This window comes from Leptinotarsa decemlineata, unplaced genomic scaffold, assembly GCF_025532065.1.
Source record: "Leptinotarsa decemlineata unplaced genomic scaffold, Ldec_3_MD MMD2_P_RNA_scaffold_7, whole genome shotgun sequence".
Lineage (NCBI taxonomy): Eukaryota > Metazoa > Arthropoda > Insecta > Coleoptera > Chrysomelidae > Leptinotarsa > Leptinotarsa decemlineata.
In genome coordinates this window covers 1,578,066-1,596,281 of record NW_027412534.1, presented here as the reverse complement: position 1 = coordinate 1,596,281, position 18,216 = coordinate 1,578,066, and the positions used below count along the sequence as shown (strand labels likewise).

The 18,216-nt window shown below is 34.7% G+C and overlaps 1 protein-coding gene across 1 annotated transcript in view; it reads right to left on the bottom strand.

Moving 5' to 3' along the window:
- Window positions 1-17,810, bottom strand: part of LOC111513400 (5-hydroxytryptamine receptor) — a 47,615-nt gene extending 29,805 nt beyond the window's left edge. The window contains exons 1-2 of the mRNA XM_074170171.1: window positions 17,665-17,810; window positions 2,141-2,362 (exon numbers count right to left, since the gene is read on the bottom strand). Coding sequence (XP_074026272.1) covers window positions 2,141-2,362; window positions 17,665-17,770 — 328 coding nt within the window. The 5' untranslated portion in view covers window positions 17,771-17,810. The remainder of the gene's footprint in view (window positions 1-2,140; window positions 2,363-17,664) is intronic.
- Window positions 17,811-18,216: the final 406 nt, after the last annotated feature.

The following is an 18,216-nucleotide window of genomic DNA, read 5'->3' as shown; positions in this document are numbered from 1 at the left end:
TGATGCAATGTTCCGCCAAGGTGATGATATGCTCTTCCGGTTTGTATTTCTTTTTGATTATTTCTAGTGCCTCTTCGGTGGATACCTGGGTAAATAACGAGGTTACATAAACGCTGACAAGGATGTCGTCCGGACTAACGGTTGGTGTTTTCAATATGTCTATGAGGTGGTCGGCATTGCGCACATATGACTCGACCTTTTCCGCATGTGGTTGAAGTACATGAGCAACGTGTTTCGCTAATTGATGAACTGGTGAACCTACCGAGCTCACGATTGGTCTGAGTAGTGCCCCTTCCTTGTGGACTTTGGGGAATCCATAAAGTTTAGGGCACTTGGATGATTTCTCTCTTGGAATCAGATGTCTTTTGACTTCGTCGTCGATAGGAGAATTATTGATGGCAGTTTTCGTGGTTTTCTCTAGATAGGTAGTTGGATTTCTAACTATTTTCTTGTAGGCTGAATCCTATAGTAGTTTCATTATTTTGGATTCATAATCTATGGTGTTTAAAACTACTGTTGCATTGCCTTCTGCCTTATGGGGCGTTGTGGCAATTTCCCCAATCTTTTTCTTTCATTCGGCTTTGTGTAGTTGCTATATACAATGCTAATGTATCCACGTTTAGATATTGGAACTCTCATTCATGATCCACTTTTAGACTGTATTGACACTTTCATACGTATTATTGTTCTCATGTAATGAGATTTTAACCTCTTTGAATATAAATAAATGAGTTACTTCAGGGACAGTTATATCTGGATGGTCAACATGAGATAATAGTGTTTGTGTTGATAGTGATTTTGGTGGTACCCAAATATCCTCATAGGAAATATTCAACGCCTGATAAATGAAAAAACACAACAAAGTATCACCACACAGAGATATTGAGTGGAAAAAATGGAAGAGACAAGAGCTCAGATTCTTCAAAATGTGTTGAGAATTGAAGAATACGACAAAGAGTTGAAATCCCAAGGTTTTTAAAATGGGTTGAGAGCCCAAGTTCACGAAAGAAGGTTGAATTGTTCATGGGTGAAGGTTGAGAACCCAGGTCCATCAGAGAATTGTTGAGAACAGAGCTTGAAAATACAGATTCCATCGATAAAAACTATAATCCATGTATTTGTGATGCACTGTTTGGAACTTTTGGTGCAGTAATGAAAAGTCAAGTGATGTAATCTATGTTGTAACGATGAAAAAACACCTATTTTCAATTAGATAGTTATGAATAGTCATCTTCCAAATCGGGTATCCTTCGACAAGCTCAGTGTGAGCGAAGTCGAGAAAATGAAAAAGGAAATTTTTCGTATACTTTGGAGTTTCCAATGCGGTTTACCTCAGAAAAAAATGAGCTTCATTTTTGCTTACTGAAAGGTTGTAACTGCAACAACTGTTCTACAATGTTCTAGGCACCAATATAGGGAATAATAGTTGATGTTTTTGAAGTACTCGTTGGAAAATAAGAATAGTACTTTTCTCTCTGAAAATGTCCGTATAAGTAAAAATTTATCAGAAAAGTTAAACTCCATGATGAGTTTGTTATGTATACATGAATTGATGACAATTAACCGAACTTGTTTTTTAAAATAAAGGTGACATCTGTCAAATATAAGCAAAACGTTAACTTTATCCTAGTTGCATAAAATTAGGCATTTTGATATGAAATTGCCATAGACACAACTTTTTCAAGTAACTTTTTGTTGAATTCGATCTAGAAATGCACTTTTTTTATTTTTTTCAAAAAAAAAGTTGAATTTGACAAACACTGAACGTTAGTGGGTCGCAGTTGTCCGCATCATTTTGAGTTAAATTTTAAGCACAAACGAGTGCCAAAGTTAAACTTCATTGAAACTATTCGAAAAAAAAGTTTCCCATATGGTGCGCATTTTGATGGTGACACTGTATATATTATTATATATTTTATTAAAACAATGATAAAAATAAAATTATGAATGCAATCAATCCATAACGTTCCTGTATATATAACGTTCCTGTAGATTCATCACATCAAATTTTCATATTCTGGTCGTCAATATAACAACTAAACTTTAGCGATGTCTCTTACTACACGACCAAATCCTCAAAAAACAGCACTGCTTTATATATTGAGAAATTTCCACAAAATATATATTAAATAATACTCACCTATGACAGTAACTAGTATCATAAGACCAAGAAATATCGATAGAACTCCCAAAAGGATTAGGTCTGCCAATGGCTCGGCATCAGCTGACAAGACAAGGGTTTCGTTGTAAGTGAGGTTGCCCACAGACCGATTTGTGAAGCAGGTGACATCTGTACAGTTCGTGTCGTAGAGAGACTCCAAGGAGGTGACGTTGAATACCGGGGATAATTCGTACATGGTTGCTGCAAAATAAGTTCAACAGTCGGAAAAAATTCACATCTCTAAGTGTATATAAGTATGTTGATTTCATTTCAAATACTAGTGGATATTTTAATGTTCAAAGTTTTTGAGATTATTATAGAAAATGTATGATAGATGTTTATGTACCGAGGGAAATATATTTTTTTAAAAAAGACAAAACGCAAAAACTACAGAAAAATCCTTAAGGCGCTATCAAAGCGGTGCCTGTGAGAAAGTAGCGATGCACATTGGATTTGTATCGCTGGAGATTCAAATCCATTTGGTTAAATGCCCTCAGGAAGTTTATTCTACATAAACCTCAGAGTAATAAAAGACAATAGAGAGGCCTTTTCCATCCTCACATTGAAGGCAGCATAACTTTGTTTCTTTACGGGAAGTAAGTTGGACTATAAAACAGTGGCGGTCGGTTTAGTTGATAACGGGAGGGATATTATACAGGCTGATTCACGGTGGATGGCACATTAGACGTTTCTGGTGAACCAGACAACGGATCACTTTGAAAATTCAATGGAGGGCATATTCGGACATTCTCTAGCCAACTAAAATATTTTCGACAATGCGGTATTGCCGCTTCTATTAGAAAGCAGTAGCAACTTTGATTTTCCAAATGGAACGCTCTGTATATAATATTATTTTTGGAATCTCCAACAATTGCCCGACAACTTTTCTTGATATTTCCCTATACCTATCTGTTACCGTTTTCGAAATAAAAATTAATTTCAATTTTTTTCTTCGGAAATCATGACTTCTAAAAATGCCGATATCTTTTAGGTAAGAAGTACTATGATATCGAAATTCGGTTTGGAGTTAGGTGATACTTGGACACTTCCCACACGTCAGCCTAATCTCCGTTACTTCAATACAGAGTGGTAAAAAAATACAGTTTTTTCGTTCGCTTGAAAAAGTTGCTGAAATTTGATTATTTTAAATGGAACACCCTGTATATTATTGAAAATTCGGAAAGCTGCTGAAATTTGCTTTCTTTTTATGTATATCATACCTATACCTAACTAGTCAAGTTTCGGACTTATGAACATTTATTTGTGAAAATGTCCCTTCAGAATGGTATTTCCATTCGGTATTTGGTAAGCAAGCCATGATTACTATTTGACAGTAGCGTTGTGACATTCTCCTAATAATATCGACATTTTCGTCACTTCAGAAGTTGCAAATACCTTCAAAACGATGGAACAAAACTATTCAAACGAAGTTCTTATGAATTCGTTTATTATTTTTGGACAGTGTGACAAAATTATCAGCAGAACATGTAGAAAGTTCAATGAAATGTATCCGAATCTACCGCCAATGAACCTCAAGAAATTTATACGAATTCAGAACAATTTCAATATGTTTAGATAAACTTTAAAAAAGCACCAAGAAACTTGAAATTGGAAATATTGATATGAATAATTATAAAAAAGTAACACAATCATGTGGAATATTTCAAAATATGTTCGAATCGCTGGCCGTTCACTTCCAAGCACTTTAAAATGCGGGTGTTGACTGCTTTCGTGGTGGCAGATCTGATTTCATTGGGATCCAAATCTTCAAATGTTTGGGCAATCCTTTCTAACAATTCATCTCTCGAACGCACGGGTATTTTGTAAACTTTTTCTTTAAACATTCCCCACAAATAAAAATCTAATGGATTAAGATCGGGTGATCTCGCTGGCCAATTCCATGGTCCCAAGCGCCTCATCCACCGATCGTCAAATAGTCTATCCAGTTCTGCGCTCACTTCTCTTGTGCAATGTGCAGGAGCTCCGTCTAGTTGGTACCAATAGTTTCGATAATCTTCGAGTGGCAGATTATCCACGAAACTGTCTACAGTATTCTCCAAAATATTCAGGTAGCTTCTGGATGTTAATGACTCCTCGTATATCACGTACCTCAATTTGTTGTCCATCAACATGCAGAAGACATTAAAACTAAATTTTTCTTGAAATCCGGCTTCTTTTGTGACGTGAGGATTTTCACTGGACCAATAATGACGATTTTTTCTATTGAAAATCCCTTCTCTCGAAAATTTCGATTCATCAGTCCAAATAATTTTATTTAAAAAAAGTGGATCTTCTTGAATGCGTGTCAACAACATTTCACAAAATTCTACTCTCTGTTGAGGATCTTGAGACTTCATTGCTTGAATTTTGGTGAATTTATAATCATGCATTTTATGTCTTCGCAAGATTCTTTGAACCGATGAATATTTTATACCCAAATCTTCTTCAGCACTTCTTATCGATGACTCGGAAAATGCGTGAAAATATGCTAAGACATTAATCTGGTTGTCTTCGAAAGTTACGGGTCGAGGCATGTTTCTTGGTGCTTTTAAAGTTGATCCAAATGCATTGAAATTGTTCTGAATTCGTATAAATTTCTTGAGGTTCATTGGCGGTAGATTCGGATACATTTCATTGAACTTTCTACATGTTCTGCTGATAATTTTGTTACACTGTCCAAAAATAATAAACAAATTCATAAGAACTTCGTTCGAATAGTTTTGTTCCATCGTTTTGAAGGTATTTGCAACTTCTGAAGTGACGAAAATGTTGATATCATTAGGAGAATGTCACAACGCTACTGTCAAATAGTAATAATGGCCTGCTTACCAAATACCGAATGGAAATACCATTCTGAAGGGACATTTTCACAAATAAATGTTCATAAGTCCGAAACTTGACTAGTTAGGTATAGGTATGATATGCATAGAAAAAAAGCAAATTTCAGCAGCTTTCCGAATTTTCAATAATATACAGGGTGTTCCATTTAAAATAATCAAATTTCAGCAACTTTTTCAAGCAAACGAAAAAACTGTATTTTTTTACCACCCTGTATTGAAGTAACGGAGATTAGGCTGACGTGTGGGAAGTGTCCAAGTATCACCTAACTCCAAACCAAATTTCGATATCATAGTACTTCTTAACTAAAAGATATCGGCATTTTTAGAAGTCATGATTTTCGAAGAAAAAAATTGAAATTAATTTTTATTTCGAAAACGGTAACAGATAGGTATAGAGAAATATCAAGAAAAGTTGTCGGGCAATTGTTGGAGATTCCAAAAATAATATTATATACAGAGAGTTCCATTTGAAAAATCAAAGTTGCTACTGCTTTCTAATAGAAGCGGCAACACCGCATTGTCGAAAATATTTTAGTTGGCTAGAGAATGTCCGAATATGCCCTCCATTAAATTTTCAAAGTGATCCGTTGTCTGGTTCACCAGAAACGTCTAATGTGCCATCCACCGTGAATCAGCCTGTATATTTATAAAATAAATAATTTCAGGTGGAAATGTATTCTGTTCAAATAGTTCCTACAGGAAATCTAATTTATTATTAATGATTATGGAAATGGGGCCAGTTTTTCTACCACCTACTAGATTTTCATTCATGTACGTCTTTATAATAAAGCACGTGGTTTACTGGGTTCAAATTGAATTATTTCAAATGAACTTATTCATAACAATGATAAATGTTAATTTCGAAAGTAATGAACTTTGCTTCATAAAATCAGATGAAAAAATTTGTGATTCATTCTCAGATTTGATAAACAAGCGGTACGGTTTGTGAGGTCCGATATAAATAATTTTCGATTAGAAATCATGAATACTCACAATTACGATTGACGTTTGATATTATTCTGTGATTTCATTCAAAATTGGTATCTAGGGTTCTTTGTGGACCCACATTGCGAAAGGGGATATTTTTGATGTTTTTAATGATCGTTTTTTTGATTTTATTCTTATAAATGAAGTTTTTAAACTGGGTTTACATTATTTCATTATTTGACATATCCCAACCAAAAAGAGGTTGAAAAAATGACAACCGTCATTTCTTATTGAATATTGTCTGTATGCAACTCGAAAGCCTCGTGCAAAGAAAGGAAAACCAAAACGGAGATCATACTCTTTTTGTGACGTAAGTTAGTTGTTAAGTGAGCAATGACAGATATAAACCGATTGCACAAGAATAACTATTCAATATACAAACTGAACATTGAGCAGAAAGCTTTCTGATCTCTTGGTCACAGAATGGATATGACCTATGGCATACATATGAAAAACATATTTTTCATTTTTGAATACAGTTTTTTTCATTTACATTAATGATTCTTCGTGATTATAGAATTCGTCAGCATGAATTATTGAAAGAAAAAACATAATGTCGGTCCACAAAGACCCCTAGATACCAATTTTTAAAAAAATCACATAATAATATCAAACCTCAATCGTAATTATGAATATTCATGATTTTCAATCGAAAATCCTTCATAACGGACCTCACAAACCGTACCGCTTGTTTATCAAATCTGAGAATAAATCACAAATTTCTTCATCTGATTTTATGAAGCAAAGTTCATTACTTCTTTTCATCACATTTCGCTGGCTACGTAAACTTGATTAGCAATAGGCCCAAATGGGTACACCCATTTTGGGCCTATATGTTCATAGTTCCAGCTGTTGAGCATGTGTAGTTTGTTATTAGGTGTTTTACGTGTTCGGCAATGTGGAATGTTCCTCAATTTGGGTTGTTACAGCAAATGCAAGTTTGAACAAAATGAAGTTGAGTTTAATTCATGAGTTTTTCAAATTCACTTCGAAAAGTATTCAAATTGATGTTTCAAATTTTGGGTTTTGATTTTTGAAGGAATTTGTTTCTAATACACATATTGGGAACAACGCCTATATCAAGTTGAAATAATTTATGCGTACCTAGATATTCTACTTCAAAAAAGGAAAATTATCTTTATTAATCAACAATTAGGGCAAAATATAAATTATAGTTCAATACCACCTCCAGAAGCCACATAAACAATGGTTGTTTTGTTATTTATCTATATAGAGGAAGATAGGTTAGGTGCACAAAATGTCACATGTCACAGAATGTCTCGGAACTCGGAACAGAACAGCACGCCTCTGAAATATGTCATCTTTGTTTGTCTCATACAGGTAACAGATTCATCGTCCTTTATTAGCTATTGCCGATTTTGCCAAATGGTGAAATAGAAACGAATCCCTTTAAATCTTGAATGCATTATTTCATTGTTTTTTTTTAATTATTTAAAGAGTTTTTTAAAGGAAAAGGTTGAAATGATAAGTTTAAAATGCGTTGTTTTAGAGCTCTTTCATGAAAACTACTTGATTTTCGTCAGGAGGAACATTCCCTAATCTCTGCTATAAAAAATTTTGTATAAAAATAATGATAAAAAACTTTTAAAACAAGCTTTTATTTGAGTGCCCTAAAAAGATCGAAATAAAATTTAAAATCACATCAACCACATTTATTTATGACTTCACAGAATTGAAATTATAATAGAAACTTGTCGCGATAATTTCAATTTGTAATTGAAATTTTGTAATTAGTAATTGAAATTTTGTAATTAGGTAGACACCTACTAAACTTGTAAGCAATTCATAATGTTTGTGATTAAATTAAAGTGCCGTGAATGCTTAAAATGTGGGTGGTAGATGATAATATATTTTTAGAATGCAAATAAATATGGGTTCTTACATCCTACTACACCATGTATTGTCTTCTTTTTAGGGTCGGGAAGTAGGTATTTAAAGGTAAAAGCTTGATTTATTCCTTTTTCTAGAAATATATGTTTGTTATTGAAGCCAACCCTGAATGTGGCATCTATTTCATGGTGAGCCTACCAACTACCTATCATAAACAAATGCGTATGTAAAATTTCGTGTCCCTGCTATTTACCACTGAGGAGATATCTCGTACGGAGCCGATCCTGGCAGCATCAGGTCACGCATTGTCATCAGTTCTGGCCCAGCATGCAAAATTTCAGGTCAATCGGATTCCGGGAAGTGGGTCAAATTAAACTTGCAAGATTTGTTAACATACATACAAGTCAAGTTAAATGAAAGCTTTTGAAAATGGAAAATAATGCTCAGAAACACGCTCAATGTTGACAATGACATACAGTGGTCGACCTCTCAGTCTTAAAAAATGTTTACAAGTGGTACAAGCTTTCCACAGAAGGTTGAGATAATGTGATAAGCAGTTTCAGAACTGCTTCGTGGATTGAAAAAAACACTGTCCCAAATGTCTTATATCTCAGGGGGACTACTTTGGATGGATGTATGGACACTTTTTGGGAAAAATAATTTTTTTTATCATTTTGAATAGACTATACATAATGGATATTTTTATACAGGCTGATTCACGGTGGATGGCACATTAGACGTTTCTGGTAAACCAGACAACGGATCACTTTGAAAATTTAATGGAGGGCATATTCGGACATTCTCTAGCCAACTAAAATATTTTCGACAATGCGGTGTTGCCGCTTCTATTAGAAAGCAGTAGCAACTTTGATTTTTCAAATAGAACACTCTGTATATAATATTATTTTTGGAATCTCCAACAATTGCCCGACAACTTTTCTTGATATTTCCCTATACCTATCTGTTACCGTTTTCAAAATAAAAATTAATTTCATTTTTTTTCTTCGAAAATCATGACTTCTAAAAATGCCGATATCTTTTAGTTAAGAAGTACTATGATATCGAAATTTGGTTTGGAGTTCGGTGATACTTGGACACTTCCCACACGTCAGCCTAATCTCCGTTACTTCAATACAGGGTGGTAAAAAAATACAGTTTTTTCGTTTGCTTGAAAAAGTTGCTGAAATTTGATTATTTTAAATGGAACACCCTGTATATTATTGAAAATTCGGAAAGCTACTGAAATTTGCTTTCTTTCTATGTATATCATACCTATACCTAACTAGTCAAGTTTCGGACTTATGAACATTTATTTGTGAAAATGTCCCTTCAGAATGGTATTTCCATTCGGTATTTGGTAAGCAGGCCATGATTACTATTTGACAGTAGCGTTGTGACATTCTCCTAATAATATCGACATTTTCGTCACTTCATTCACGACATTTTCAAAGTGATCCGTTGTCTGGTTCACCAGAAACGTCTAATGTGCCATCCACCGTGAATCAGCCTGTATATAATCACATAAGAACGCTCCTTGACTGAATATCTTCGAATAGAAATGAGTGTTTGAAATGAAGTTCAATAAATTCATTATTAGGTTTTCTCTTTTAGTAATACGTTTATCATAGGTGGGATGAAACAACTTCAATCGATGTTTATATTTCTCTCGGATTTCTCTATATGGTGTCATTTCATATACTGAAATAGTATACACATATATAAATAGTATTATTTCTTATCCTGTAAAAGAAAGTTTCTGGCTACTCCATCTTGATACAGAAAAATGTGGGAAACTTCTGAAGGAAGTAATCAATTTTAAAAGAGGTAAATTGATACATATATGAGTAGATCATGTAAAGAAGTGACTTTCAGACACAAACTGGAAGAAAAAAACCTTCCTGAAACAGCTACTTCCACATAAACATTGAACTACATGAAAATAACTTCTTTGAAAACAATATAGCATTTTCTTTTGCCATGCATTATTCCATCCTTATCGAATGATATTTCTTTCAAGGTGTAGCATATGTTTCACTTGGTAACCTGAACCATATTTAACCGTACAGTACCTAGTCATGAACTGAAGCGAGTTGTACTGATATTTTTCATTCAAATGATAGATTCACATCATATAGATAACCGAGTGTTCATGTTTTTCATATGTGGACAGTAATAATGCTCCACCAATCTCTGGAAAGGACAAAAGGAATTAGTGGTGTTGTAGAATATTTATTATGTTTATTGCCTACCTTCAAGATGTCATATAATTGTACTCTATCACGTAGAACACACAAAAATTTCATAAATGATGTCTTCTGCAGATTACACTACTAGTAGGATTCCTGTTAATCGAAAGAGACAATTTTACGAGATGTGTATAAGTATTTCAATAATAAAATTTCACTATAAATTGTTTCATTTACTCACCTATTACTGAAGGGTATACTCACTTTAGTTATCATGCATTGATATATCTGTATATATTTTCATCTTTATATTTATATATTTTCAAGCCTTGGATCGTCTATTTTCATCTGTCATCAGAAAATGAACAATCGGATGTCGACCTCTAACCTTCAATCAGCTGAAGGATATTCTTTCATGTTCCGAGAGCAGATCGGTTAATGTGTTCTGTTCTCATCATCCTTCCACACTCGGTAAGTTCGTTGTTTATTCAACACTAAGAAACGTGAATCCCTAGACATGCCATCTGGCGGGTCGAAACAACTACTCTTTTCTTCTAGTAGTCCTTTTCACATTAGGTAGATTTTCTTGGCATTGCAGTTTTCGTCATTTGAAAACATCCATATATATGTGTATATATACATTTTATTATTTCCAGTACAAATCTTAACCTGTCCGAAAAAAATGAAACTTTGTCTGACGTCACCGTTTCGACGTGAAAAACAGGCTCAGAATGTATGACAGTCAGAACGCGCTGTAGGTTGATTTTTAAGAAGTTTTTTCAAAAACGAAAAAACAAGGTCCTTTTTTTGGATGGCCGGCGGGACTTCAGAGTGGCGAGTCATAAGCACTGTTTTTTTTGTGAAATTTTTCTTTTGCGATGAGGATATGCTCACACAGATTGTAATTTTGGTGTTCAGTTTGTTTCTGTTGAGAGCAAGTTTACCCTCTGAACTCGATAGGTATGTAATTTCAGTATTTAAATCTGGCAAGCTTCCCTTCATCATTTGGACTTTTTTCTGGTATGTTGAAATTGGTTGTAATTAAACCTACTTCACAGGGTTTTTCCGTTGGGGCTTGATGATCTTTACTCACTATAATTTGAGGAGAAATAATTCATTCCTGGAGTTTCCTTTTTTGAATCTGCTTTCAAGAAGTCCAGCACGGGTACTACGAGGTCCTCTTCAACAGCTTCCTGTCGTAATTGAAGCGTATCAGTATTTTCAACCGTAGTAGTATCCTAAACTCCGTAGATATATCCCAGATCCGATGTATAGTTCTATTGAAGTATTCAGAAGGCAGTTTCCATTGCGAAGCAGATTTGATTCCACCAATATCAGCTGAGTCTTTACTTCAGCTGGAAGTAAACCCACCAGGCACCCTGTTTGACACATCTACGATACACGTTCACCACCACCAATATACCGTCTACGGCAGAGCTGATTCTGAAGCTCTTTGAAAGGTATTACTATTATTTTCATTCATCATCCATGTAATGAACAAAACATATTCGTTCATAATTATTTCGGGTAGTGTCCCAGATTTTGTATATAACTCATTGTATCTTATCATCATTCTACGCCATAAACAAAAATTATTGTAGTAATGAATTATTGTGGTAGACTTTGACTTTCATTTCATAAGGCTCTGTCATTCTCAATATTTTGTTTTCTGGGTTTCATAAAATCAAATTCTAATGGCGCCTAACATTTTTTTTGTGCTATCAAACGATACTTAGTTTAGACTTGAACCCATGCCCAATGCCGCCAGACGAAGAGCTGCCGTTCGCTGTGTGTATATATAAGTAAAATTTATACCACAACAAATACCTTTATATGAATACTGAATTATACAGAAAACTCATTTTCCTACTCAATTTGTATTCCAATCATTTGTCATGGAATTAAATCAGATATCATTCACAGGATTCCTACACAATATACTAAATGAAAGGTAAAAATTTCACTTACATGGAACACTGTCATGCTCACTGGTAGACATTGATGTTTAGCCGTAAGACACTTCCCTTAAAGCTCGTCAGTACCAATCTGGATAACATTATAAAGAAAAACACACGATTCTTTCATAATTCATGATTTTTATGTCACGGAATAAGTTTGATCTGCTTATGTCATCGATGATATCATAATGACATTCATTTACCTATTTGGTTGATGATATGAATGATATCTAATTCAATTCCATAGTGAATGTTTGGAATACAAACTGAGTAGAGAAATATGTACTCTGAATAATTCAGTGTTCATATGAAAGTAGATGCTTCAGGAGGACTATTTCTTCCAGTTTGTGTCTGAGAGTTACTTATTTGCATGATCTACACATCTATGTGTAAAATCGATTTTTCTTTTCTTTTCTTTGGAAGTTTCCCACATTTTTATGTATTAAGATGGAGTAGTAGAATACCAAAAACTTCCTTTCCCAAAAATAACTCACTCCTGAATACACACATCGGAAAAGTCTAGGGGTATTTTTATAACAAACTGAATATCATAAAAATAAATGCATGAGGTCGTTTAATTTCGATTGAATTGGTACACTCGACCACCCTGTAGATTTCTATGGGCTGAACAAAGCCTGCAAAAACGGTATCTAATCTTTTATCAAGTTTCTTACAAACTGTACGTTATCGGCTAAAATGAATAATCTGAAAGTGTCGAGTTTGTACATTCTATGCAGTTCTTGCTCAGCAATTGAACTGGAAATATTGTGCTTTAACATGGAACGCCATCACTTACCATTGGCTGAGATGAATAGAGCTGTAGGGCTTCTTCGAAGTGGCATGCAACAAAATGATATAGCTCTTCGTTTGAGGGTCTCCCAAAGTGTTATCAGTCGATTGTGGCGGCGTTTCCGTGAAACTGGCAGTCCAGCCGAACAACATCCAGGGCGAGGACGCGCTACAACTGCAGTTCAAGACCGATTTTTGGTCTTAACCGCAAGAAGACAACCGACAATCACAGCACCTGAGTTGGTTAACGTGTTGCAGCAGACGCACCAGGTAACCATTGGTCGTGATACTGTCAGAAATCGACTGCATGAAGCAGATCTCCACAACAGAATGTCACTTAGATGTCCACCTTTGTCGAGAGGCAATCGCGGTAGAAGATTAGAGTGGTGTCAAGAACATCAAAACTGGGATGCAAATGATTGGGCCACAGTTTTGTTTACAGACGAATCCAGATTTGGATTTTATCCAGATTCTCGTCGAGTAAGACTGTGGAGACGACCTGGAAATAATGAACGTTTGAGACACGTCCAGGAAGTCCACACATACAGAGGTGGTACAGTAATGCTATGGGGCGGAATCATGATCGGCGGCAGAACCGATCTCGTTTTTCCAAATCGCTCCCTCACAGCTCGACAGTACCTCGACACCATTCTTCTACCTATCGTCCGTTCGTTTGCTGGTGCTGTTGGTGAAAACTTCCACCTAATGCACGATAATGCTCGTCCACATGTCGCGCGTCTAGTGACTGACTGGCTCACCAACGAAGGAGTTGACGTATTGCCATGGCCAGCACAATCACCGGACCTGAATCCCATCGATCATGTGTGGGACATGCTTCAACGAAGAATTACTCCGCATATGGGGAACATTCACACAACGTTTCAATTGAGAGAGCTTTTAATCGCTGAATGGGCAAATGTACCTCAACAAGACATTGACAATCTACTTTTGTCGATGCATGATAGATGTAGGGCCGTAATAAACCAGCGTGGAGGCCATACTTTGTACTGATTCCAATTTTTTTTGTATTATGATTTTTTTTCGGGGTGCCAAAGAAGAGCCATAGTTTTTTTTAGTTTTGCTTATATGCGCACTCAGTATTTTTGACCATTTAATAAATTTTGTTGTAAGTTACATTCGTTTAATAATCACCCGTCAATTTTTTTCCCTAAAGCGACCTAAAAAAAATTATTGCCATTTTTAAAAATATCCCTAGACTTTTCCGATGTTTGTATATAACCCTTTCAAATTTCTAACTCTAGTTTCTGATATTTCCAATATGAGAAACGCAGTGTGTTGAAATTCATGTAATGTATTTGAAAAAATGTTTGAAACATTGTTGGGAAAAATCACTGATAGACGATACTGAATACATTGTGTTACTCTAAAAAAGAACCATAGATTCAGAAAAATATGTGAAAAGTTTTCAGACTAAAAGATGCATGAGAATGCAATTTCACAGAGTTGATGAACAAAACCATATTTGGAAGAGAAATTGCCACACATATTTTATGCCATCTCATGATTGTTTATTCAGCTACGACTGAGACGAATTGAACGTCTCTTGCTTGAGCTGTACAAATCATATATAATCCAGTCATTTAAGTTTAAATTAGGTAAGAATCTCGGAATTCGAGATACCCAGCTGTAAGTCTGTAAATACTTGTATATTGACACCCTAAAAGTTGTCTCAAAACCTACATATGGTAGGGTGTAAGCAACTATTAAATTTCTCATTTCCTATGCTAATTGTATTTATTATCAATATTGTAGAATACAAAATTCTTTACAAATTTTGTTTAAAAAAAATTTTTATACGGTGAACCGTTTTTGAGATAGAGGGCGGAGAGCGCGCGGTCACAGCATCACTTCAGGTCAACCGGTGCCTCCGGTCGAAAACGCGCCATATATAGTTGATGAACTATCGATAAATCAATGATTATAAATATTTGCAAACTTATGAGAATTTCAGAAATGGATTTTTCACAGTGAAACGAACAGAAAAATATAACTAAGGTACATGGACAGATATGGTCATCGAAATCCATGAAAACCGAAGGAGGAGTATCTCGTGGTCGAAGTACGAAAGAAAATGTTTTGTGTAAATGGGTATATGTTATGTACGCCACAAATACTATTTGTGAGGAAATGGAGAAGTTCTGTAATATCTCCTTGGAGTCGACCGAGCAACACGTAGATTCCAGAGACTCAAGGGTGAAAAAAGACAATGCTGACGTAAATATACTATTTGATTGGTTTAAACTCCATGATCCTTTTCCAAATACTACGCAGTTAATATCGATAGCTTCTGGAATTGTTGGAAATGAGCAAATTAACTGCCACAGAGCTTACGAAATTGGATTAGGGTCTATGAAAGAAGATCACCGACTTATCATTTAATGAAATAAAGTTTAAACGCTCCGAAAAAGTAATGCCGCTTTCCAGTGTTAAAAAATCTGTAAAAATAAATGATTGTAAAGTTGCAGTGGATCCATTATTACTCTTCCAAAGAATTACTGTCAGCAAAAAATTTGAAAGTAATCTTGAAGAATATCTTCAATATGAATTGAGTCCGTATTCAACAGCTCTATTTGATAATGATAGCATGAGAAAAACAACAAAATCGTCATTGTATGACAACATGAGCCCAATTGATTTTGTTCTCAATGAAAATAATGTGACGTTCATTATTGATGGCGGATTTCTTCTTCATCATGTTGTATGGAGCAGAGAAAATACTTTTTCTATTATTTTTGATAAATACATGAATTATTTACAAAGGCATTACAGTTCTAAAATAATTGTTGTATTTGACGGATATTCAGACTACAGTAAGAACGTAAAAGCTATGGAGCAGCAAAGAAGAACTGCTGCACTTTCAAAAACGTATGAAGTTTGTTTCGATGAAACAATGGTTGTACCAGTTACTCAAGAAAAATTCTTATCAAATCGAAATAACAAAGATAAGTTCATCAATATGTCATTTGAAAAATTACAAGCTGCAAATATTACTACTAAACAAGCCAGAGATGATGCGGATGTTCTTATTGTTGAAACTGCTATAGCAGAATCAAAGTCTAAAAAACTGCAGTTATAATAGGACAAGATATTGATTTACTCGTCATTTCAATTGGGCGTACACTGTCTTACGAACAAGAAATTTTCTTTAAAAAAGTTGGGAAAGGTAATGTAAAAACGGAGATATACTCGACTAAAAGTTTTGATGATTATCCTCATTCTAAAAAACATATTTTATTTCTGCACGCATTAAGTGGATGTGACACAACTTCTGCGCTTTTTAAAAAGGGAAAAAATCATTTTTAAAAGTTTTTGAGAAACTGACAAATTTGGATGAACTAGCTGCAGCATTTGAGGAAGAAAATTGTTCGACCCAGAGATTATTAGAGAGTGGAACTCAAACCTTATTGGCAGTCTATAATGCTCCGAAATCTGTGAAAAGTCTCGATCATCTTCGTTATATGCATTACGTCAAGTTATATACAAAACTTAATAAACCTGTGCAGCTTTCAAATATTCCACCAACAAGTGCAGCTGCTCATCAACATTTCAACCGTGTATATTATCAAGTTCAAACTTGGTTAGGACATGATTTGGAACCCCAGGTATGGGGTTGGGCAATGCGAAACGATTTTCTGGAGCGTATCATGACAATTTTACCACCTGCTCCAGAAGATTTGCTAAATACAATTTTCTGCAACTGCAAAAGTGGTTGTGGTTCGCGATGCGGATGCAGGAAAGCGGACTTGCAATGCTCTTCAGCTTGTGGCCAATGTAATGGGCAAGCTTGTCTCACTGCTCTACCATATCAGAGCGACATTAACGAAGATGGAACTTTTGACCCCGAATCATGGAAGAACTTGAGACAAATGTCGTTGAAGACGATAATGAAGACCAGTTTGAAATTTACCAGCAGCCAGAAGACGACGACGAAATTATAAATTGTAGTTTTTGTACCCTTTATTCCATTTCTTTACTTTCAATAAAAATAAATGTATTCAATGATATTTTTTAATAAAAAGATTAATTCATAATTTATTTGTTTTTTTTTTCATCATGTGAGAAGTTATAAATATTAATTAGGTTAAGATTCAAATATAATTCCTATATATTCATTAACAATTCTGCAATTACATGGGCAGGTAAGTGTTGTTGAATAAATTAATACTGAATAAAAAGTGGATAAGTTAGGAAAAAAAATATAAAATATAATATCATAGTTAATAAAAATTAACAAATATTTATAATCATTGATTTATCGATAGTTCATCAACTATATATGGCGCGTTTTCGACCGGAGGCACCGGTTGACCTGAAGTGATGCTGTGACCGCGTGCTCTCCTCCCTCTATCTCGAAAACGGTTCACCGTATGAATTTTTTTTTTAAACAAAATTTGTAGAAAATTTTGTATTCTACAATATTGATAATAAATACAAATAGCAACAAACCCATAGGAAATGAGATATTTCCAAAAAAGCGCAAAAAACCGATTTTTGTGACCTTTGACCTTGAAATTTAATAGTTGCTTACACCCTACCATATGTAGGTTTTGAGACAACTTTTAGGGTGTCGATATACAAGTATTCACAGACTCACAGCTGGGTATCTCGAATTCCGAGGTGAACTAACTATAATGACTGGACTAATATTTTCACCGCTCGAATGAAAGTATGAATGAATATTGGCACTATAGTTTCTGAAGGTCGACACTGTTTCTACTGAATTTCCTCTTTTCCGAGGATCTTCTATCGAATTTTGAATCATTGCAACAGTTTCTGAGACCTTTGCAAAAAACAGACACCTGTTTTCTTGTTGAACTGAATTATTTATGAATTCCAAACTATATACCGGAATGTACTGTTGAATCATTTACCTGAAGATGTAGCTGCACACGTCGCATAAGGTAAAATGAGAAGCGTTGCATTCAAGGGAATTGCACATTCCCAAATTCTCTTCTTGCGAGTCATTCGGATACACATTGCTGCACATTTATCATCAAGTTGGATTTTTCAAGAATCTCTAACCTGCAAATAGAAATCATTATATGAAGTCAATAGTAACGTGAATTGATGATTAGGAAAAAATATAAGTACAAAGAACCAATCTACTATTTCCAATTTGTATGTGACGAAGATTATATGTAAACTTCAATGATATATTCACAAAATAAATGTATATGTATAATATACAGCGTGTGAAAGCCAAATGGAATGATTTCATTATTTCAGTTACTGTACATATTAAAAAAAATCCCGAAACACTTCGAACAAATTGAAATTTGTCATTCTACACAGTAAAAATGCCACCCCTACCTTTCAGCCCCTTCGAATGACAGGTACAGCCTCCTATTTTTTAAATGGGAAGTATAGGTTTGTGATATATCGTTTGAAAGAGATCTTTATTTCCTATTCAAAAATGTTATCCC